General features: G+C 31.4%; 1 protein-coding gene across 3 annotated transcripts; it reads right to left on the bottom strand.

Annotated features, from left to right (window-relative positions):
* Positions 1–48: 48 nt before the first annotated feature.
* On the bottom strand, positions 49–24,237 carry LOC111623175 (protein GUCD1-like). Of its 3 annotated transcripts, none has more exons than XM_023365644.1 (9): positions 24,121–24,237; positions 12,898–13,094; positions 9,536–9,604; positions 6,871–6,970; positions 4,618–4,709; positions 3,209–3,311; positions 2,027–2,072; positions 1,875–1,949; positions 49–158 (listed from the first exon to the last, which is right to left on the bottom strand). In XM_023365644.1, exons 2-9 carry the CDS (start codon positions 13,029–13,031, stop codon positions 67–69), a joined length of 711 nt encoding a protein of 236 aa, XP_023221412.1. In that variant the 5' UTR covers positions 13,032–13,094; positions 24,121–24,237; the 3' UTR covers positions 49–66. The 3 variants fall into 3 exon arrangements, with proteins under 3 accessions (XP_023221412.1, XP_023221413.1, XP_023221414.1); XM_023365645.1 differs by lacking the exon at positions 24,121–24,237 and adding an exon at positions 24,024–24,112; XM_023365646.1 differs by lacking the exon at positions 24,121–24,237 and adding an exon at positions 13,882–13,907.
* Between the last annotated feature and the right edge of the window lie 22 nt (positions 24,238–24,259).

The following is a 24,259-nucleotide window of genomic DNA, read 5'->3' as shown; positions in this document are numbered from 1 at the left end:
GAAAAATTTTTTAAAAGAAAATTTTTTCATTAAAAAATTGTTAAAAGTTATGAAACGTAATCATAATCATCTGTTTTTGTACACGAAGATGACATCTTCGTCCGTTCCAAAACTTCTCCTTGCTTTATCAAAATCTTCAAAAGGCATGATGCATATTTCTGGAAATGGAATATTTGAATTAATACGATCAAAATATCTTCCCCCTATTGGAATTGAGCTATATAGTACAAATATTACAAATGAAAAAATATTTTTGTGTTTGACATTTTATGCCAGAGTAAAATAAATTTTGTATCTGTTTATTGTATTACTTCCTTCACATCACATAGGGAAATGTACATTGTAGAACCATTCAAATCTTGTTAGATCAGATTTTCTCCTCCAATTATTCTGGATAGGGTTGATCCTACCCATAATATGCCCTAGCAAAGTAATTATATCAAATATTTAGTAAGTACATCCTTTTAACATAGAAGTATTGTAAGATCTAGACAATGATTGATTACAATAATAAACCGAGGCTTTATTAAGACTATTTTGATTAATCCTCAGTCAAAAATGGCAAGAGAATACAAATTTTAAGAGGTTCCAGATGAGGTTTCACCCACACATCCTCCTCGGGTTTGGCTTCCTGGCAACAACAGTTGCCATGCACCCCACCCAATAAAGTTTACATAATCATGGAACGTGCAAATTATTAGATGATAACAGAAAAACTTACTGAATTTACAAGGGTGAGTGAGAATGAATTTATTGATCATGAATAATAGGCAGGGTCTAAGTTGTATGCAGTTGGCCAAACATGTCTGCCAGTCCTGGAAGACATGCTGGACATCATCAGAACCACTGTTAATGAGCCAAAACGTTGGTCCCACAGCTCCGATTTAAGATGAGGGAACAAAAGAAAGTCGCATGGAGCAAGATCTGGGCTGTAAGAACACATATTTGACACTTTGTTGGGTCAAATATTGGGCAACAACATTAATAATGCAATCCCTTGCATTGCCAGAGTATAATATTAACCAGATAGATGAAGCTCAAGGCATTTTCATCAGATGTATTTGTCCAGGGTCTTCAAAACTGTCACGTGATACTGCCCAGTAACTGTTGTATTTGGGGGATTCTATGTTGGTATATCATTCCATATTAGTTGAAGAAGGAAATTATTATTACCTTTCCTGCAGACCAAACAACCTTGGTCTTCTTTGGCCATGAGAAATGTGTATCAAACTATCAACATCAAATGTGTGCCCCCCACACTATACAGCCTGGACCTTGCTCTGCATGACTGTTTTTTTTATTCCCTCATCTGAAAATGGAGCTGCAGGTCAGTGTTTTGGCTCACCAATGGCTGTTCTGAAAATGACATCAAAAGATGTCTGCCAGTCCTGGAAGATGTATGCACTAGGCCCAACATGGGTTCCAGCACAACTCAATGGAGACAACTTTGGAAAAAGCCATATCAACCTGAAACCTGCTTAATGTATTTTGTAAATAATAAATTCATTCCTGCTTGACTCACCCTCATAAATTTAGGTAAGCCCATCCATCCATTTAACTTGTGAAAAATATCATTTAACAAGGACGATAGCATTGAATGTAATTACAACCTAGCTTAAAATTAGAGTGAATGTTGTCAAATTTTTTCTTAAATCTTTACAGTCTACAATTATTACTGAGAAGTTTGTCATTTGGCAAAATCGAAAATAGAATGTATTCAAATGTGGTTGACTTAGAAATTGTTGTTCCACCACTAAAAAGCATTTTTTTTAGAGCTAGCGATGTATGGATATTGGATATTTTTATCTCGTTTCTTAATATTTTTGTTGAAGCACGTTATTACTAAGTTTAATCAGTAAGAAAGTAATACTTACTATTAGTGAGCGTGGGATTTCTATATAAAATTTTCTTTTCCGTCATATTATAGCCGCACGCCACTATGTAATGGCCTAGATGATAAAAAATTGGTTTATTTTTTAAATTAACATTTATGCAATAATAAAATTTGATGTAAACATTCTGTTACCTTGATAAGAGAACATGCAACACCAATTTAAAAGCTGAGGCACACACTGTAAGAAAATGTTATAATTATCTGTGTGCTAACATTCCATTAATAACAATAAACTAAAGTAATTTTATTTATATTAAATTAGTGCTTTACTGTGAAAGAAATCTGTTAATTAATAAATTATTTTAATTATATTAATGTTACTTAAGGTATCAGTTTAAAACCTGAGCTTATTCCACTGTAATAACATTTTCAGAAGTAAAGAATGTTCATCAGATTTGTATTTATGTTTTTTTAGTACTTTGAAAATGGGTACATCAGTCTTGGCCACGACCAATGCACTGATGAATGGTTTAATAAGCTTTTACTGGAATGTTGCAATCTAGCAAGATGGTAAAAGTTGTGGCATTTGCCGATTTATTTTGTCAAAATAACTTTGGGTTAATATGGATGAGTAGTAAAAATGGTGTTAATAATATGACAGAAGGAGGAGGCCACACTGCTTTGTCAGAGCTCACCAAATCCACAGCCTGATGAGTGCGGTGTGCATTGGTCACTGCACCTACAAACTCGTCAGAAAGTATCGGAATGCATTTCAGTATGTCGTGATTCACCTATGCACCGTTTGATGCCTACTGGAATGTATGCTACGTTAAAGTACTATTGAAATCATGAATTGCTTCTATAAATTATCTATTTTGATGTTGGCACTATAACCTAGAGAAGATGTAGAGGGAACTAAAAGTAATTTTCCAATTTTTAACCAATTATTTTTCAAATATAGTAGTGTCTTTGTAATCTGACAAATATCAGAATACTGGAATTTGGAATAAAAAAAATACAACTACAGTACATGGTTCACAAGTTAGTCACAGTTGTGATTAATATGATAAACTATTTTGCAAACCAGACATGCAAGAAACATCTAGCAACTGAAATAGTATATCACGTCTCTCTCTGTCACGTTGACAGGTGGAAACACAAAAATTTTGTATATCTACTCTGCAGAATGTTGGATTACTGAACATGACAGATGTAGAGACTACTTTATCTGTCTTTTATTAAACAGGAAACTTTTAAAAATGTTAATTACAAAAGTTTTGTAATAATTCTGTTGGCATTTAGTTATTCAGTACATTTTTATGGTATATAAAGAAAATAAGGAAAAAGCAAATGAAATTTTAAACTATTTCATACCTTAAAATGACATTTTTCACAATAAAGAAGATTTGCATTTACTAATATAATCGCCGGATTTCCTAATTGTAACTGTAACAATATTTCGGACAAATCCACAGACCTATAATAATAATACATAAAACATATATATATAATTAATTTCATAAAAAATAATTATAAATTACTCTTGAATTTATATTTAATTTGGAGAGAGAGATTAAATACATCAATCTTTACATTGTCATAAAAGTAAGACAATATTTAAACTAACGTTTAAGAAAAAACAAAAACTCCAGCGGACTTTTAATTCTACAAACTCATTTCGGAACCCTGACGGTCAGTGCCCAGGGCATATGCCCCTGCTGCCCCTTAGTTATGCCTCTGAACAAAAGGGTGCAAACAGTATATAATTTTAAAATTACTCAACTAGAATGCATTAAAATGTATCAAAACAAAGATGAGTGGTATGGATAACGAGACACGGCAGCTTGATAATTTATTCTATCCTATTCAATCAATTCGATCCATTGCTTATAATGGATTAAGCAAACTGACAAATTATTATCATTTTGTAAATTTGTTACTCATCAGACTTACTCTTCATCAAATTGTTCTTTATAAATCTTAGTGGCACTTAAAAAATTTTCTTTCTATTCATTTCTTCTTTTGCTATATTATTCAAAGGAAAAGACCGTGTTCATAAGTATACATATTCAAAGGACAATTCAAGACTGTCTTGAAAAGATGAAGCTTCCAAAACTATAAATAAACAAGAATATAAAGACACTTGAGTAACAAGCAGCACTACAGTAGTTAGTTATCGGTGTTAGTGTGTCTACAAAATTATTATTATTATTATATATATCATGCCAGTTAAGATTAACACAGTTATCTCAACAGAAATCAAACAAATATTTAGATATGATGTCAAATCCATCATCACAATCTCAAGATTTGGAAGTAGCATTATGACACTTAAATTTTAAAGCCTTTTATTAAAAATATTACTCTTACATTGTCTTGTATTCATTAATTTTCTACTTTAACTTTCTTTGAGTCAAGTTTTTAATAGTTTTGATTATTTCTAAGGGTAGACGAACAAACTGTTTAGATAGGTGTAGCATATATAATGTTACTAGCTATGTTTCACCCCAATTTTAACCATCATTACTAATTATAGTATATTTAGTGTTTTATGGAATGACTTCTGATAATATTACACATTAATGTTCATTATCATTAACTACAGTTATGTATTCTAGTAAATGTCAACAACTACCTACTCTTATCCTTACTCCTATAACATAATGAAGAGTTTGTCTGGTTTCAAGATGTATGACTGTTGCTAAACTTGATTTATTGATACTTATTTATTTAGTTTTGTAAAATAAACTCATTAACAATTTAGAAACGATAATTAATTATACCTCAATTGTACATTGACTCCGATTTCCGTCGCACGAGAGAATTTTTCGCTGACCCGTTGTTCGTCTCTCGAAAGAACTTGCTCGTAAAATGTCTACAAAATTTATAACGTTAACAATAATCAAGAACAGAAGACATAAATAAATAACAAATATCAGACTAAATTATCATATTTCCAGACTATGTTAAGGTTAATTTAATTAAAGATAGTAATTTTAATGTCATCATGTGTAGAGATTAATTGTTTAATTCAAAATTACTTTCTAAAAATTTGAGAATTCTGAACAAGTTGATCTGAAATGGGACTCAAATCCACAATTACTATATATCAAACAAACATGTTAATTTAAAATTAATATAAACAGGTTAAGGCTACATAATGCTCACAGGACTTTATCAATTCATAAATTCACAATGCTTAGTAAAGTAATTATACCCAAGTAACTGATGAGTGCAGGTAGCTACAGTTATGAATGTGATATATAGTTATTCTAAAGTAAACATGCACTACAAGACAAGACTGCTTGTGGTGCACCAAGCAGTAAAACTTGAAAGTTAACACATCTATCTTGAAAACAATGCATGATATGGAAAAACAGCATGACTGATTTAGTACACCCTGGGTCATGAATAGTGTGAATAAAAATTGTATTTCTTATGTTCATTTGTAATGTGAATTTCTTGTTTTCCTACGTCTTCATGTAGCATTCATTACTGTATATCATATATTGTTCATCACTCACATATCAGTAGGAGTGCCTGTACATTGGGGACATGCTCCCTTTGTCTTGGTTGACCTTTTCCTAATCCCCAAGGTGACCATAAACAACAGAAAATTCGTGACTTATAACCTATTCTGCAAATATAAAAGAAACTAATGAATGATATTTATCCATTGACCCTTGCAACTTTGTCATATGTTGACCAAAACCCCATTCCCTGTTTTCAAGTTAGTACAACCAGCACCAGGGCCCTTAGTCTCGAGTTTTTCGTGTTACAACTCCCAATGTGTTGAAGGTGTCATGTGGTACCATCTCACACTCTGACGTCAAATTGGTAGTCTCCAGTTCTAACTCACGTGATTTCCCATCTCACCGTGTGAGTTGCTACTCACGTTGAGTCGAGCATGTGAGATCGCTACACGAAAGTGAAAATGGCTGACGGATACGCAATTCTTTTTGCTATCGAAGAGTTAAAAAGAGCCAAAAGACGTTGTTTGAGAAGACAACGAATTTTTCAACCACAAGAAGATGACATTTCTTTTAGTGTCAAGTCAATACTAATAAAAAAATTTTAATTCATAATTGATAAAATTATACAGAAGAAAACTATATGAAGAAAGGATTAAATTAAAATACATTTTCCATTACATAATGGATTTTTTAGCTCCAACACACGCAATTAATTTTTTAAACTAATTCTCTCCACAAAGCAAATTGTCTTTTTCTTGTAAATTTATTGTCGAATTTTTCACTGTTTCACTTCATTTTCTTATTATTTTCTACATATGTTACTAATATTTCTTTTTGTTCTTCGCTTATTTTTTAAAATAAAACATTGGACGTTTTCATTTTGTTTCTTCGTACTATATTGCTATAAGACAACTTTTAACTGTAGCACATGTAAACTAATTCACATCGATTTGTTTACAACTTGTTATAGTTAAGTTGATTGGTCGATTCATTATAGTCGCAAACCCAGATGCATTGTAAATAATCCCATCATGCTTAACGACACACGCAACCAAGTGAGTATGATGTATTTCTGCTCGCCTTTCGAGTTTGCTCGAAGAGTCTAACTTGAGACTACCGATTATGCGAGTCATAGTAACACGAGTGAGTTCGATGAAGTCAGTTCGAGTACAACACGAAAAACTCAAGAATACGGTCTCATGTTGTGGCAGCACTGATCCAATGTTGAATCATAGAGTTTGAAGTTCTTTGTGCAATGTTCAATGCCTTTTTTTTTTATAGCTTTCACTCCCTTTTTCATAGTTTGTGGGTGCTGCTGCTTGTCAGTGTATAAGGACTTTACTATGTACCTGGTATACATATATTTTAATCTCTATACATGGATTGCAATATAACAAATATAGCAGATTATGTTTAATAATTGATTTAGGCATCATTTGTATTGCTAGTAATTAGCAAATATCTGAAAATTTTATTTTTATTAATGTGATATGACAATTTTAAAAAGTACATACTGTAAATAGTATTTTCAACTTAAAAGTGTAAACATAAGAAGGAGCTTACCTCTCTAGTATAACCAGGATTAACACCCCAGGTTATGGTACAGTACAGATGACGAATGCCAAATCTTAACAACAGATACGCTAAGTCAATAGTCCATGTACTAAGAAAACATCAGACAAGTTTATTATAATAAAACTTCATTTAAGTTTGTTTTAAATAATAATAATATTGATAATATACTGAAATAAAACTTAACATTATTCAGAAAATACTACACATTATTATGTTATAAATACTTTTGTAAGATATAGTATCTTCCAAAAAGAATGCTATCATTTTAATTATTGTAATTATGTTAATTATTACCATACAATGTTGTACACTGAAATATTAGAAAACTATTCAAGTTTCACATTTGTCCATCGCACTTTCTCAATGTGTGTACCTCATGTCACATGGCGCACACACCCAACCAATACTCAAATTCTTCTATGCTTGCTACAGTATATCAATTGTCACTCCTTCCACAGCAGCCACAATTCTACAGCTCCTGCATACTACATGTGTTGCACAATGACAAGTAACTCTGACTTTGCAAGCTGAAGAAAACAAAATGCTTTCTCTTGCAAAGTTCCAATTTTCGTAACAGCACTTTCTAAAGGTTACATAGATGACAAGACAGTTGAATGCAGATGGGAGATGAAACTTGGATAGTTACTCCATCAATTGGTGTATGTAGCACACTTCTCAGATAATTAACTTCACGACACCCAGGCAAATTTGAATTAGAGGTCTCCATGTACAGTGTTGACTTAAGACATTATATTTTTAGGAAATTTTTTTGGCAAATATTTTCTATAAAAGATTAGTTTGGGGTCCCCTGTTTGTGGGGGTCCCAGAAAATTGCCTATTTTACCCAAAGGATAATACACCATAGAGAATTTTCTTGAAAAATTTTCAAAATCCAAGTTGTTTTAAATCCTTCAATGTTTCAATATATATTTCATCCTGAATTTCAAAAAATGGTGTTAGTTCTTTATCGGATAAGACTTTCTAAGTATGAAAATCTGAACAAACTCTCTGTTATTTGGTTATTTTTGGCTAAACCAAAACTACTTTTGATTCTCAACTTTTTAAAATTTTCTGGCTTTTGTTGTTACTTATCAACAAAACAGCTTTTATGTATATCAACTACTATACTACTAGAGCAGCAAGCTATGTGGTAACTTTGATAGTACTGTACTAGAAGAAATTTTATTTTTTTAGTACTATCAAAGCCGATAGTACTTTGATGGTTGTCAAAGACATTTCATAAAATAAATATCTTATAACCTATGCATATAGTTTATCTATATGCATATAGTTTATCTATATGCATATAGTTTATCTATATGCATAGGCTATAGTGTACATTTTTTAATTTGCAGATATAAGTACTCTGACACAGAAATGGATGAGAAGATTAAGTGTCAGAGGTATAGTTCTTCTTGGCTAAAGTCACTTGTTTTCTCTTACGGCTAATTAACATCACTACGAATTTTTGCTTGACACTGGCTATCTTATATCGAAGAGACTTCGAAAATGATGTGCAAATGTACAGCACAATGTATGTATATCATTTATCTGTCATAAGGAAGTTAAGCATTAAATAACATTGGTTGTTGCAGAAGAAAGCAATGAGAACACCTATAAATATTTTGGGTTATTATTTGGGTCTAATTAATCTAATGCAACTGATGAAGTTGTGTTAGATGAAGTTCCTTTTATGGAAAAAACTAGTTTATTTAGCATTATTTTGACTTTAAATCTGAACTATAAAGTTAATTCCAGTTTGCTGGCTCAGTTGATCATATGCTTGTTAAATGACTATTGATTTTATACTGGATAAATCCTGGAATTAATTTATAAGTCTGCAAAATTTGGAATGAACAGAAATTAAAACTAAACACCATACGCATAGTTTAACAGCGAATAATACGTATTGGAATCAATTAAAACCGAAACATTTTCGGTCTTTTTCATCAAGAATCAATCACTATAGAATGTTAGCAGAGATTCTAAATTTAGAATGTTTTTACAAGTATGTTCTTTTGACATCATCTCATTTGAATGCTTAACAATTTTTACATGTATAATTATCTCTGCTAATATTCTATAATGATTGACATTATTATTATACAAATTATTTGCTGGAAGACTGCATGTATGGTGTTTAGTTTTAATCTGGGATTAATTACTGAAAATAAACAACTCGAAATAAAATATTACCAATAAAGATAAGTCCAAACTTATTTTTGGAAATTTATTTAATTAATAAAAATAATCATTTAGTCATTTTAATTCGCAACTGAATAAAAACAAAATAACTCAAGGAATATTGAAAATCTACAGATAACAACAACATACAACAATAACACTATTCCTTCTTTAAAAAGTGCACATCTTTGGCAGGGTAATTATCAAGAGTGTTATCATAACATCAATTAATGAATTGATTAGTCATGTAGAGAGATATTGTCATTCTCCAATCTTGTCATTTCAAAAATTATAGCAGCAAGCCTTCATATATCTGAGAATAGCCTTGAGGGCTGAATTTCAAAGGGGGTTTATTTATGTAAATATTCAGTATATGTATATTCCAATAAAGATTAAAAATCATAAAATATGCTTAACACAACTTTAGATGAACAGTTACTACATAATAAAAATCATTTAAAGTAAATACCTTTTTTCAAATTCTTCTTCAGATGAAATTTTTTCTAAATTTTCTAATAAATACTTTTGATCTTCTTCACTTAAAAACAAAAGAATGTGTATTATATTAAATGATATAACTTATTTACAATTATGCAGTTTTTAGCAAACATTTATTATATCTTTACATAATTGCTAAATTAATATTTTACAGTATTCAAAGTTAAATTAAGTTGAATACCTTTTGAAGAATAAAGATTGACCGGTATGCCAATGCTATTGTCAAATTCTAAGTGTAACATGGTTATTGGTTAAATAAAATACATTTAGTAATGAATGAGACTGTTGCAAGCAGACCAGTGCCTCAGACAAAATACAGCATAATAATGGTATATGTACAGTAAGACTCTGCTTTAACATGGGGATATGTTCCTAAACGACAAAGCGCTAAACGAAGCAGCGGTAAACATGGTCATTTTAACACAGAGTAAATAGGGAAAGATGAACGTGCGACCAAAAATAAACAGATTTTACTTTAATTTCAATTAATTTTTATATTAATTTGCATAATAATATATGTTGAATAAGACAAACATATGCCCACAGAAAAAACAAAGTTTATTTTTGTAACAAAGATCCTGGCTCTTCTGAAATTCTTGTTTTTTGCAATAAAGTCATGTAGTTTCATTTGTCTCTTTTTCTTTCCTTAAGCAAATGTCAGTAGTAAGAGATCGCGTCCAAAACACCTCATCTTGCTTTTGCCACTCCTTTCAAAATCTGGATCATTCGCTACAGTTTGATCAGCGATTTTGATTATCATTACCAAACTTTTACTAAGGAAATCTGTAACAAGTTCTTTGGGTTCTTCATTTTCAGAATCATTATTTTCCAGTTCTACATGAATTCCTTGTTTTGCCGGTTCTTTTGCCATTGGTAAAGCTCACACCAAAAACCTGCAGTAACTCCTCAATATCCTTCTTGTCTACATCTCCTAGTCCTGCTGTAATAGGCTTTTCTCGTTGAGAATTCTTGGATACTTCCCACCATAAGTTCTTTCATATTTCGTTCATGCATTTATCACTTAATTCTTGCCAAGCAAAGTTGATATTGACTGGCATCCATGATGTTATATTTTTTCCAAAATTGCACCAAACAAACATAGATTTAAAAAAAGTACAGTGGTATGATGAATTGCCAGCTTTTGCTGATTGGCTCACATTTGGGAATAATTGTATTATATATAATTCAATGAAATGCCACGCTAATTTGAATCAATGTAGATTTTGAGCTTTTCTTTTTTAGGCTTCGAGCAGACCACGTTATATCGAATTAGCGTTAATTGAGGCAGCATTAAGCAGGGTCTTACTGTATCACTACATATGTATTATATGTATCATTTGTAAACGATGTATCATTTATGTATAATTAAATTACATTAACTTAAGAATGCATTCAGTGCTTTAAATTTATTACAGTGAAAAAATTAATAGAAAAAATAAATAAATTTACCACAAACATTTAAAAGCATTATGACTGAAGGATAGGATTACAAGACACATTGAGAAAAAGAAGGACAACAGCCGGTGGGAAAGTTCTCATATACTTTTAGATTTTTCTGATACAGATTATTATTAAATTTTTCTATGAAAAGAGGTATATACTGATTGTACTATCATGGGAGAAGGAGGTTTGTTATTTCATTTAAGCTGAGTATGATAAAATATCCTTTCCAATTTGTCAATCCCAAATGTTGTCGCTGAATAAATGTCTACAGCATTTTACGAAGTTGAATATTTGAGCTATCTACTTGCAACACCAGATAAATCCATATTTTTTCTAAATAGTGAAAAACAGTAATAAGAAATATGTTCAATCTTATCATGAAATCAGATTTATCCAAAACCAGTTAGATCCAGCTTAATTATATGGTTGAATGTATGGATATTTTTCAAAATTAGCTACATCTGCCATAATGATTGTTTTTTAGTGGCTACATCCAAGATACAGACATTTGCAGAGCCAGCAAGACCTCCTACGAAGCCAGTGCTAGAGTGGGCCTTTTTGCCCCTTAGTGAATTCCTTTTGCCATTTTGGTTTTTGAACAAATAAAATTCATAGAATGTTTCTTTATGAATAAAAAGTAGTCTTAAAGATTTTATTTTCTGTCTGTAAAAGTAACAGTAAATGTAAGAGTAAGAACATTACAAGCCCTTACTTTTCTCTGGACTGAAGAAAATTTCCAGCTCTCTTTCTTAATGGTCCTGGATGTTTGACATCTGATAAGTTACGAAATCTTCCTTTCCCACTAAAAGATTTATTTTAATGAAATCAAGAAGGAATGTGGTTCTGATACAAGGCAAAAAGAAACTGAAGTTCCAACTAGTTTGATGAAACATGGAAAACAAAGTGTAAACATATACTTGACAGTGACACTGCAAGGCAACAGGAAACAATACGAGAAGCGACTATTTTGGCTTATTTTGTAAATTTACTTAATATTGACTAAGCCAGTTTTGCAAATAGATCATTCACTTGACTAATATATTCAGTCAAAATAGCCAAACTTAATTCCAACTCTTTGGCATTCTACGGTCTCATAATATTTCTAGTTTCTACCTAAAGCTATAAATAATGGCTTTATGTATAAGCCAGTATTATAATGTTTGTTTAGTCATCCTACGTTAATTTATTATTTATTTGATGAGTACTCAAGATTGTGATATGTTCTTAATAAAAGTTTGAAAAACTAAACATGCGAATAATAAACTCAGACAAAATAGAGTATCTATATCCCATTCAACAAAAGATGAGTTTGGCGAGGTCCTGATAGACTGTAATGGTTTGGCTATCCATAAAGACAGTATTTTTCAATCTTTTTTCTAATAGTAACACTCAAAAATTTTTTTTGTGGCCCTCCTTCTTCTTTATCAATGTAAAGTTTCTTTGCTTTTAGTGCTTTTAGTAGTTTTAGTAATACATGTGAGAAGTGTTATGGCATAGCTCAGCACTATAATTTGCAGCACTGGAACCCACCATAATAATGCTTTTGTTTAACAAGAGAACAGAGAAAATGTATTAATGTATAAAATGTTGTAACATATAAATCTTTATTTTTTGTATCAAATTAATTTATATCACAATAATCTTCTTATAATGATAATTATATTATTCTAAATACCAATAATATTTGAAGGTGGAACTTCACCAATATATCAAGACATTAAAATATCTTTCATATTGACATCAGGATTTTAAATAGAATCTCCATTTAAAAACACATCAAAAGCTTAACAATTAGGCCAAAAACATTTGTTTTGATTATATTTAGTTGCAGGAAAAGTATGAAAGGTGTTTAGTGTCTTGGCATTCTACATACTAGAAATTGGTACGTACCACAAGACCATCATCACGGCCGAAACGCCGCAGTCCCAATTATACCTCTGTCGAACATGAAATAAAGGTATTTCGATTTTCGATGGAATCTTCTGATTTGAAATGTCTCTGTAATTACCATTTTCTTGCTCCATTCAGTTGTTTTAATAAAATTAATTCATAAGCTCAATGTTTTAATACTCATAATCAAACTTGACCTAAAAAAATAAAATTTTTTATTAAATGCATTTGAAACTCTCATTTTAAATATCATATTATATAAATATTATAAATATGAAACAATAATTCATTTTTCTTCACATATTATGGTTTGACGATTCAATTATTAATAATGTATAATGAAATAATCCTATAAATATATGGAAATTTTGCTTGAGAATCCAGATTATATTCGTGCGATCCTTTGTAATATTAACAAGATACTACAAAGGATTGCATGGCTACAGAAAAGAATGATTTAAATTAATGGTTTTTCATAATTATACAGTTCACGTACGGCTTAAACTGAGCCACACATTAACCACAGACTACTCTATCTGTCTCTTATCCTGTAAAAACTAAAGCATACATCACACAAAATTCATACATTACAGCACTGATCAATGTATTCTATATTGAAAAATCCATAAATTATAGCACTACTTGTCCTCTATAAGGCATATTAAGTGCCATCGTTTATATCTATTAAAATGTGTCTTAAGAAGGATTCAAAAAATACTCAAGATTTCTCACAAACTACGAGCCTGTAAGGTAATATCTCTCCCATTTCTGTACATTCCCAGCTGTTTCTAGAAATAAATGATAAGAGGTCAAGGCTGACGATGAGGCATTAAAGACAAATTTGGATCCATCTGCCATTTCAACAGATACAAATTGAAGCATAGGTTGGATTCTTCGAGAATACTCTATACATTTCGAACTACTTCTAGAAACGGAACTTCAATTTACAACACAGAGCCAAGGGTAAATTACTGTTTGACTTACAACAGCTTGCTTAACATCGATTAAATTGTAAAAACATAGATTATGACTTAATCAGAACCGATAAAATTTTTATCTGCTCTGATTGTCGTAACCCAATTGAAATAGATCTAGGAACTGATTAGATTGTAAAAACATAGATCTACTGTAATATGTATGTATGCATCACTTAATGACAGATAAGATTATAATGGAGCTGAAAAATTTGTTTCTACATTTAGATATGTTACAACTGTGTTATGTATATTGTACACGAGTACTAGACTATAATACACAAGGTTTGTCTATGTAAACTCTAGGGTTGCCTTGCATTTGTTCCAACTGCCATCTAGCGACAGGAAGAATTTACTCTAAAAACTGTACCTACAATAAAATATCTTTGCATAAGATATGTCGGTGCCAGAAGTTAAAGCAACAAATATAAAACTTGTGTAAAATCAACACCATGAAACATTGAATAACTGAAACTTACATTAAATGTAAACCAGCAATCACGCAACTGTCAATGACGCAAGATGCACCGCATGCTTAAGAAAAAGTTTGAACTGTCAATATACTTTTTATATGAAAACAAACATGCCAATAATAATTTATTTTAACATGTAAACTCTTTTATCATTTGTGTTTGTCTTTACGTTGACAGCTAGCGGCTAGCCATTTTAAGTCAGTGCAATGCTTGCGGGAATTCAATTGCTTGCTCGTGTGGAGGTTTGCCGCAGCAAACAAGTGCGTGCGCATGTCGTCATTTGAAGCATTTAACATGGCCAGATTGTATTGAAAGCTTGCAGTACCCAGTCAGCATACATGTATTGTGTACAGAGGCAAATCTACATAGGGACTAATAGGGCTTAAGATTTGGGCTCCCAGTGTCAAGGGCCCACAAAAGTTGAATTATCATCATAAATTTTTAATACTTTTTCATTGTAATATATTTCGTGTATAGATATAATGGGCTTTATAATAGTCCATACTTTTTTATCACATCAAATAATGTTTCTGCCTACTGTTTTAGTGCTAGAGATAGGCATATTATTCTTATAACTTTCAGCACGCTCAAAAATTTTGGTCAGGATTTGCCCCTGCGGTATATATACAGTGATTTGACAATCAATCATCTGCTAGGACAGCTAACAGCAAGGAAGTGTTTCTGACACACTGGTTGCTTACTAGGATTGCCTCAGAGAAGACATTTGGGTGATTTGTTACAATGAGGTTTTGCCATGTACATTTGTGTGGGTTACTTTACTCTTGGGCATGAGTGTATGTAAACATCCCATAATAATATAATCATTTGTAGCATCTTATCATTATAACTTGACCAACTTGTTTCTTTTCTTAGCTCATTCTCAGGTGTAAAATTGAAAAAATTCAAATATTGAAGCATTATTAAATCAGAATAGAATTAAATCAAAGACAGTAATAAAATACGAAATATGGATTTCCCATCTTAAAAACTATACTTCTATTTTCAATGATTTAATTAATTAATGAATATTTATAAACACTTTTTAGTTTATTAGTGTATGGCAATATGACACATGGGCAATCTGCCAAGAGGAATGTCTCCCAGGAGATCTTTTATGAAAAAAAAATGGCTCCTATTTAGGTGTTACTAACATGAAGAAAACCCAGAAAATTCCACATAACCAGTCCATTGGCCAGGCGTGATCCCGCAACAAACTACTAACATCCAGTGGTTTTATCCGCTCGGCCACTGATGGGCATGACTTATAAACAACTAGATGACTAAAAAAGTAAAGGCATTAGACTGCTGTTCTAAAGGACCAAGAAATTTTTGTAGTAGTTTGATTCGGATATGTCAATTACATTTAGGTCCATAGCCAGGAATTTGGAGGATAAAGGGATAAATTGAAAAAATTGTAACTGATATTTTTTTCTTTTTTTTAGCCAGAACTTAGCCATTTAGCTACAATTCAAGTGTAAAAATAAATAACAGTAGCTTAACTTTATCATGAAAACAAAAGCGTGTATTATATATTGCACTTAGACACTAACGACTAAGCTGAGGGAGCTACGCATCTGGGTCATCTCTCCTCATATGGCTGATCCCATTGAAGTATCGTCAAAACTGTGGCAGGCACAAAAGATACTCTTAGTTCCTACAATGTGAAAAAAGTCAAAAATATGGTGTTTATAATTTTTTTAAATTCATTATTGTTCTTTACTTTAAACAAAAAAGTGATTTGATTTAATGATTTTTGTATAATCTTGTATCATGATGCTGTTAATACTCTGTTATATCATCCTGATGATAGATATAATGATGTTCAAAAATTTAAATAAATATTTTTGTTCCAGAAAACAATGTTTACAGTATGCATTTCTTTTTATTTATAATTTTAGTTCATTTAATTCAGTTCGTTTCATTTAGTTTATTAAATTTTTTATTCTTATTACATCTGCACAAAGACATTTTCTATCTGTATTGACTAATTGTCTAAAATTTTTGCATAATATTACTTGTATGCTGTACAAAATACAAACAAGATATTCTGCATAATTTATAGCTGGCATAAATCTCTCTAATTTTAATTAAAAACACTAAATCCATAAACCAGCAAATTTTTATAAAAAGTGCAAATGTTTTCACCTGTGGTATCGTCTTTTGCAATTTCACACCAAAAACGGTGCTACCACATTACCCAGCTAGTTGTCGAATTCATCCATAAGCTCCTTGTTAGTAGCCAGCCAGACCTTCATCCTGCTAAAGAGATGGTAATTGCTTGGTGCCATGCCTGGGCTGTAATAGAGTGGTCAAAAATCTCCCAGTCAAACTGCTCGAAAAAAGACTTTGTACAAACTGCAATGTGAGGCTGCATATTGCAGTGGAAAAGAATAATGCCCTTGTTGAGCAATCACACTTTGTTTTGGATTAACTTCTGAAGCTTCGTCACTATTTATTTCACACTGAATCTCTGATGTAATTGTGATCCCTGGTGACATGAATTCTATCAAGAAAATTCCTGCACAGACCTATAAGATTGTGGCCATTATTTTTCAGTTAAAAAGTGTTTGTTTGAATTTCATGAGCTTGTTTGGAGAATGAGTATAAATCCACTGTTTCTTCATCTCTGTATTCAGGAACTAAATCAGTGTTTTATTGTCTTATCCCCAGTCACAGTTGTCAAGAAATTCATTCTCTTCTTTCCAGTAGCACAGAATAGATTCAAGTTGAATCCATTCTTTGATATTTGTAAACAGCAGTCATTATTTATAATGCTGCTGTTTACAAATACCATATACATGATACAATTGATGATGGATTCTTCTGCTTGTAGAAACCATATCGTATCACAGACCTCACAGCTGACAGGAATGGTGAAGAAGGATTCATGTTTACTTGTTCTCAAATGAAAGTAACAGGATGGTGAATTAGCATTAAGTAACATAAAACCTTTACTAATTCTATATACAATATGACAAATGGCTGTGGCAAACAGTTTAAATTTACCAGTAAATTGGAGGTAGGTTTCAGAATAGCACTCGTACAATTAGAACTGAAAATATAATTTTTTATTCTACACTTATGTTGTTATATTTTTGCTTTAAACTTATTTAATTTGTATAAAAACTTTTTAAATGTCAGTTTCATTATTTACATAAGGGTAAATAATTAAACTCACATTTAAAACATAAACAGAATTAGCTTATAAAAATTAAAAATATATCTTCTATGAGATAAATTATGTTTAGGAGATGACCTGGCCTTGGAAGTTCTAGATTCAATCATCAGATGAGCTTTTCTTTTTGACAGTAAAGGTGAGAGAACCTGCTGCTCTGGAAAACCTGGATTTGTGTCCAAGTTGGATCCTCGGAAATTTATGAGAACGATTTGACTCAAATACAATATGTTAGATCCTATCCCTTGCTAATTGACTACACACATTGAGTGTCTCCTGAATTTATGATAAGCACCAAAAAACCTTTAGTACTCACAGGATAGAGAGGGTTTAAAGAAAAAAGTCTTTTAAAAATTAAAGTAATTATACAATGTTTTCCTTCATTTTTCAGTTCTAATCTGTCCTCAATAATCACATAAGCAATCAAATATGTTGCCTGTTGAATATCTGATGTTTTAGTATACAAAATTATTATTATTATTAAATAAATATCTGCCATAAGAAACTAAACATTAAGCAATTGTAAAAATTGTTTGGATCAGAGCTAATCTTAGGACCTTACACCCTCACTCAATGACAAAAAAAGTTATGCATCCAGATAAAATTGTCTGATTACTGCAAAGCTTAGCATAAAGTTATGTCTTAGACAGGTACGCAAATGATTATTATGTAAACAATTACAGTTGTGGTCCAATTACACTCAGTTAATGTCACAAGACTGCCTCAAAATTGCTACTAAGTATCCTATAAAAAGGCTCATAGCAGCTCACTATGTTAATAATTTTCAACATACCTATTTCTGATGCCAGACAGGCTTATGTAACACAATCAAAGACTTGCTGTACAGAAAATAATGCTTGAAGAAGGCTGAATCATTGAGGTAAGGGAAGTAGAATTGCTGTTTTACCAAACTGTTTGTCATCCAGGCTGTTTCTCAAACTTTTTGCTCACGCAACCCAATATATGTTTGTGATGGTTCCGCAATCCAAATGTTTATAATATAAAATTTTTAAAAATCTGGTAAACTGGAATAACTGTATATTATATAACAAAATAAATTTATGCAGTATTGATAATAAAATCTACCTGTAACATGTGAAATGTTTGGAAACAGATGACCACTATGCTAGAGTATGGAATTGGAAAACCACTAGTGAGTACTCAAATTCCATCTTTGCTGTTGAATGGCACATTGCCTCCAGTGCTGGCATGCTGGTCTGGAGAGTCACTTGTATGACAGTCACCGTAGTAATGGTAAAAGAGATATTGACAGCATAGCGGTATGTTAAATACTGTGCCATCATATGTCCCTTTTCATGGCAATAGTCATTTTCTAACAAGATAATTCTCAGCTGTACAAAGCTAGGATATCCCAGAATGTCTCCACTATGTTGCCCTACTTCTTCCTCAGTCTTCTTGGTTTACAGATTGTTGCTCATTGAGCAGTTGTGGGACCAGATGAGATGTCAGCTTTGGTCATCTAGAAATGTAAGGGATCGAGGATGATAGTTGCAACATGGCAAACTGTTCAACAGGATGGCATACAGATGCTGTATGCCTTCATGCCTGACCATATTGCCAACAAATTCAGGCAAGAGAAGGTCCTACAAAATACTAAAGATTGCTTTAAATTGTATTGTTATTTCACATAAAATTCTCTCTTTGCTGTGATATTGTAACCACTTATTATCATTGTCATTACGCTCACACTAATAAAGTTTCATTCTATTCCAATGCCTCCTTCTTGGTACGTAACTTTACTGTCAATGAGTTTATATTCAGTACTATTATAAAATAATTATAAAATCTAGATATACTTCAATTATTTCAATTGTGTGTTTTAATTTTTGTATATTTTTCATAAATTTCTAAACAAAAATTAGTTAAGTCCAAATAGTTTGTACTGAGTTAGGAAAGAGGTGAATTATACTGATACATATCTAATCTATGTAACTATGTACATTTTTCAATCAGTAGAGCAAAATTTACTATTTGTTACAATTCTAATTTTGCTCTAGTTGAATCCAACAGATTACAACAGAAAATTAGACTAAATTATTTTAATATTTGTCAGTATTATTCTGTATTTTCTGTAGCATTTGTCAGTACTATTCACTCATTATAAGCAGATCTGACTTGTAGTGAGACTACCAATCATGAATAGGAATAGAGACTGATATGTAACTATATATATAGTTAGATATCAGTCTCTATAGTATCCATAATATAAATTTGGTTATCATAGCAGAATCTGAGCTGCCAACTGTCTGCTAAAAAAGCAGACAGTTGGCAGCTCTAATGGCTTTTAAGCAATCTGCAAATATCACACCCTGTTCATGTTATTGCTTTTCCATACATTTGTCTGCTTTCTCTGTATCTATAATTAAGCTGTTGATGTGACATATATGCTCACAAAAAATTTAAGCTCATACAGAAGTATAGAGGATGGGGAACAAGCCTTACATATCCAATGAAATAATCATAAAAAAATTCTATAAACAGGACCCAAATTCTCCAAAGCAGCAGGCAGCACCTTACTCTAATAGCTATTAACTAATAATCTGTTTTATTTAACTAAAAATGTGTTTTATTTTACCGCAGTGTTGGCTTTTAATTAATTTAATTTCAGCTTTTATTTTACATTTTTTGCTGGTAACAGTTCTTTTTCACTTAATAAGATTTAAGGTCTGTAATCAGGGTTCAAACAATTTTTATATTCTTTTGAGATAGATGCAATTATGAATTATTTGGTCATTTGTCTTTAGCAAATAAACATTACAGTTTCTGTCCTGAATGTGTATTGTATATTAAAACTTACAACTGTCTTATAGGATCCTAAAAAAACCATCAGCAAATTCATTTATACATTTTTAAACCTATTCATGTAACTTTTATATAGAATCTGCAGTAGTGTTTAGGTCCTTTAGGGAACCAATGTAAACAGTATACTGTTTTCAAAACAAAAATTTGGTACAAATACAGTTCTGAAAGAAGAGATTGCAACCTCCAAATTTTGGACACTCTTAGATGACCAAAAAAGTCAAAGAAACCGTTTCTCTAATTGTAACCTTTAGCAAGATATTTGCCTTCAAAGTTTCAGGTTTGTTAAACATGCAATAGGTTTAATGGGGCACATTGCATGACTGATCACATCCCCGTAATAGTTGATGCAGTAGTGTTTCTTGTTTAGTTATACATTTAATTAAAAATGTCAGGAGAAAGAATATATTTACAAATTAATATGTTGAAGTACCACATCGGTGTCTTCTTTTTTCTTAATGTCCTTTCCACAATTCGGGAACATACAGTCCTTACGGCATAGTCAAATTTTCTCTGCCTCAATATGTAAAAACAGTATTAAAATATTCCCAAAGCTTTGGCACAATTCATTAAAATTAATGTTTAGTTATACATATTAATATATTTTTACATATTGAGATGGAGGAAAATTTGACTCTGCCGTAAGGACTGTATGTTTCCGAAATGTGGAAAGGACATAAAGAAACAAGACACTGATGTGGTACTTGAATGTATTAATTTTAAGTGTCTTGTGTTTTATAAGTTTCTAGCCTTTTCTAGTACAGTTGACTTTAAAACAACAACTGCACAAGTAAACTGAAATCATACATGAACAGAATAACATCTGAATACAAATTTCCAGCAAATATATACACAAATATTTAATTTTCAAATGTTATTTTTAAAAAATTAGAATGCAGCTATAGTCTATTTAAAGAATGGTTTTTTGTTGTATTTGTTCCCGAAGAGGGCTGATAAAATAGTGGGCAAAAGCGTTCAAGCATTAAATATTTGTGTATATATTTGCTGAAAATTTCTATTCAGGTGTTATTCTGTTCACAGTTGACTTTTTTGCATTGTTTTGAGAAATAATTCCAAATTTTTCACTTTTAATTTTACCCCATTTCTGAGGTCTTCAGAATTTCAGGTAAGCTGATTTTGGGGATATATCTCCTGAAAAATCACATGTAGATGGACCTTTTGACTTTTTTACTCCTTTGGGCATTGTCTACAGCTCTGAAAAGATCTGTCATAGCTACATTAGTATCAGAAATTTTCCCTTGTAGAAGATTTCTGCCCTTACCCCATTTAAGCCAAATCTTCCCTAGTTCTTGGATTCTGGATGAAGATTTAAACTAGATATCTCAATATCTCATTGTGTATGATATGAACTTTAACTGAACTATGATATGAACTGAACTAACTTTTCCACCTCCAAAATTGTAGACCCCCTGTATGAGCAAAAAAGTCAAAGGAACCATACCTGTACATGATGACCCTTTGCAAGATATTCACTTCCAAAGCTCAGTTTTTACTGCAAACTAGTATTATTGCCTATTATATACCCACATTGGTGCAAGGCTTTTGCTTATCTTGACTGATGCAGAGCATCAGTCAAGATGAGCAAAAGTCATGCATATAGTCATGAACTTTGGTGCCTGGATGGGAGCTAGCTCCCCTGTAAAACTATATAACATCAAGTACTCCACAAACAAGTGGGTTACTCAAAGCTGGCCAAGTGGCATGGGCTAAATAGTTAAACGTGACAATCTTTCTGGAGTGACGCAACTGATCACATGCGACCCAAAAATAGGCTGATTTCAAGAGATAGTATCTTGTGAAGGGTCACATTTACAGGTGCAGTTCCTTTACCTTTTTTGCTCCTGTGTGTTCTACACTCCTATGGTCTACAGCTGTGATAATATCCCAACCATCTCATTCAGAAATGAAATTGAAGATCCCAGTGCAAAAAGTTCATAAATCACAATTTTTAAAAAACCATGCTTTTGATACTGACACATCAAAAACATGTAAACTTCATGTTTAAAGTAAAAAAGATCAATTGAAAAAGATATTTAAGTCCCATTTGGATGGTATATTAGTTTTTGGTTGTAACACAAATTAAATGCAAAAAATGCACAAGTCATCATACCAATTAACTGGAGGCTTTAGATCACATGACGTTTACTTGCTATAAAGAAACTGGCAGTGTCCACAGACTCTACGGAAGTAATTGAAAATAAAGGAAATAAAGAAAACGATACAAATGTAACTGAAAAAGGAACATTAAAAAAAACGAATAAATATTGTCATTCATTAGTATCGGTAAGATTACCGGTTACGATCAAAAAGAACGATTAAATATTACATGCATATTTCACAGATTACTTCTGTCGATTATAACAGTTACTATTTCAACTGAAATATCGTGTTTAGTTAACATATAGGTTAATATTGAAATTATGTAAGTATAGTGCTGTAATGTAGTCTACATTATATCAATAAATTAAGCTTTTATTTGATACTAGCAGGTGGGCCCAGCGTTGCTCGGGCAAAAGTAACGATAACTAAGATAAAGATTATTACGTTACAGTCAACCTTACCCGTTTTCACAGAATGCAAGAATTGGGTCCCCTTGTTTCCAGACTAATTAGAGAATTTTTAGATGGGTCTAAAAATATGTTCGANACAAATTAAATGCAAAAAATGCACAAGTCATCATACCAATTAACTGGAGGCTTTAGATCACATGACGTTTACTTGCTATAAAGAAACTGGCAGTGTCCACAGACTCTACGGAAGTAATTGAAAATAAAGGAAATAAAGAAAACGATACAAATGTAACTGAAAAAGGAACATTAAAAAAAACGAATAAATATTGTCATTCATTAGTATCGGTAAGATTACCGGTTACGATCAAAAACAACGATTAAATATTACATGCATATTTCACAGATTACTTCTGTCGATTATAACAGTTATTATTTCTACTAAAATATCGTGTTTAGTTAACATACAGGTTAATATTGAAATTATGTAAGTATAGTGCTATAATGTAGTCTACATTATATCTATAAATTAAGCTTTTATTTGATATTAAAGTAGAAAAATCTACCACTATACTGGGTTATATTTTGTAGCTAAATACTTACTCTGTACGGAGACAACGAAGAACGTTACGATTTTTGACTCCCTTAGCATAGAGCCACGATAACGTCCCAACATTCAAATCCCCTTCCCTTAAACGTGTCATGTGTGACTTGTGCACTTTTTGCACTAGGACATTCAATTGTAATGCCTTCTGGCCAAGCAGATTCTTCCTGCTTGGCCAGAAGGCATTATAATCGAATATCACATGAATAGTATTTTCTCTTTAAACTATAAATGTAAGTCTCTGTACACATATCAACCTTCATTTTCTGTAATATAAATTGTAAAAAAAAAAACAAAAAATATAATTTTAGAGCACAGAAATTAAAAATTATCACTTTAAATTCAGTTCTTATTAATTATTTTACTAAATATTCTAATATTAATTCAGTTATTTTGATACGAATAGAAGACAGGTGTTTAAACACAGACTAAACACCTGAACCAGTGTAGTGTTTTGTCTGTGTTAACATTGACAATTAAATACCCATAAAAAAATCCTTTATCTAAATTCGAGTAAGTAAAGAAAGAAAAAGAACTTAATAATAAATATACTCAGTTTATTTATAATTTCTATCGATATATAGAAACAAATTAGCTATTTTCTTCCGCTATAACAACACATTACTTCTAATATAAACAAATAAATCACCTTCCATTAATTGTAGTTCTTGTCAGTGACCTCTTGTGTATATGTTAGAAATTCGTAAAAAATTATTAATCATTTTTTAAATTTCTTTACGAATTATTATCGTAAATTACGATTAAGTTAATTTTACGTAAACAAAATT

The sequence above is a fragment of the Centruroides sculpturatus genome, unplaced genomic scaffold (genome assembly GCF_000671375.1).
Source record: "Centruroides sculpturatus isolate CEXI.00-Female unplaced genomic scaffold, Cexi_2.0 scaffold8, whole genome shotgun sequence".
Classification (NCBI taxonomy): Eukaryota; Metazoa; Arthropoda; class Arachnida; order Scorpiones; family Buthidae; genus Centruroides; species Centruroides sculpturatus.
This window is presented reverse-complemented; position numbering and strand designations above follow the sequence as displayed.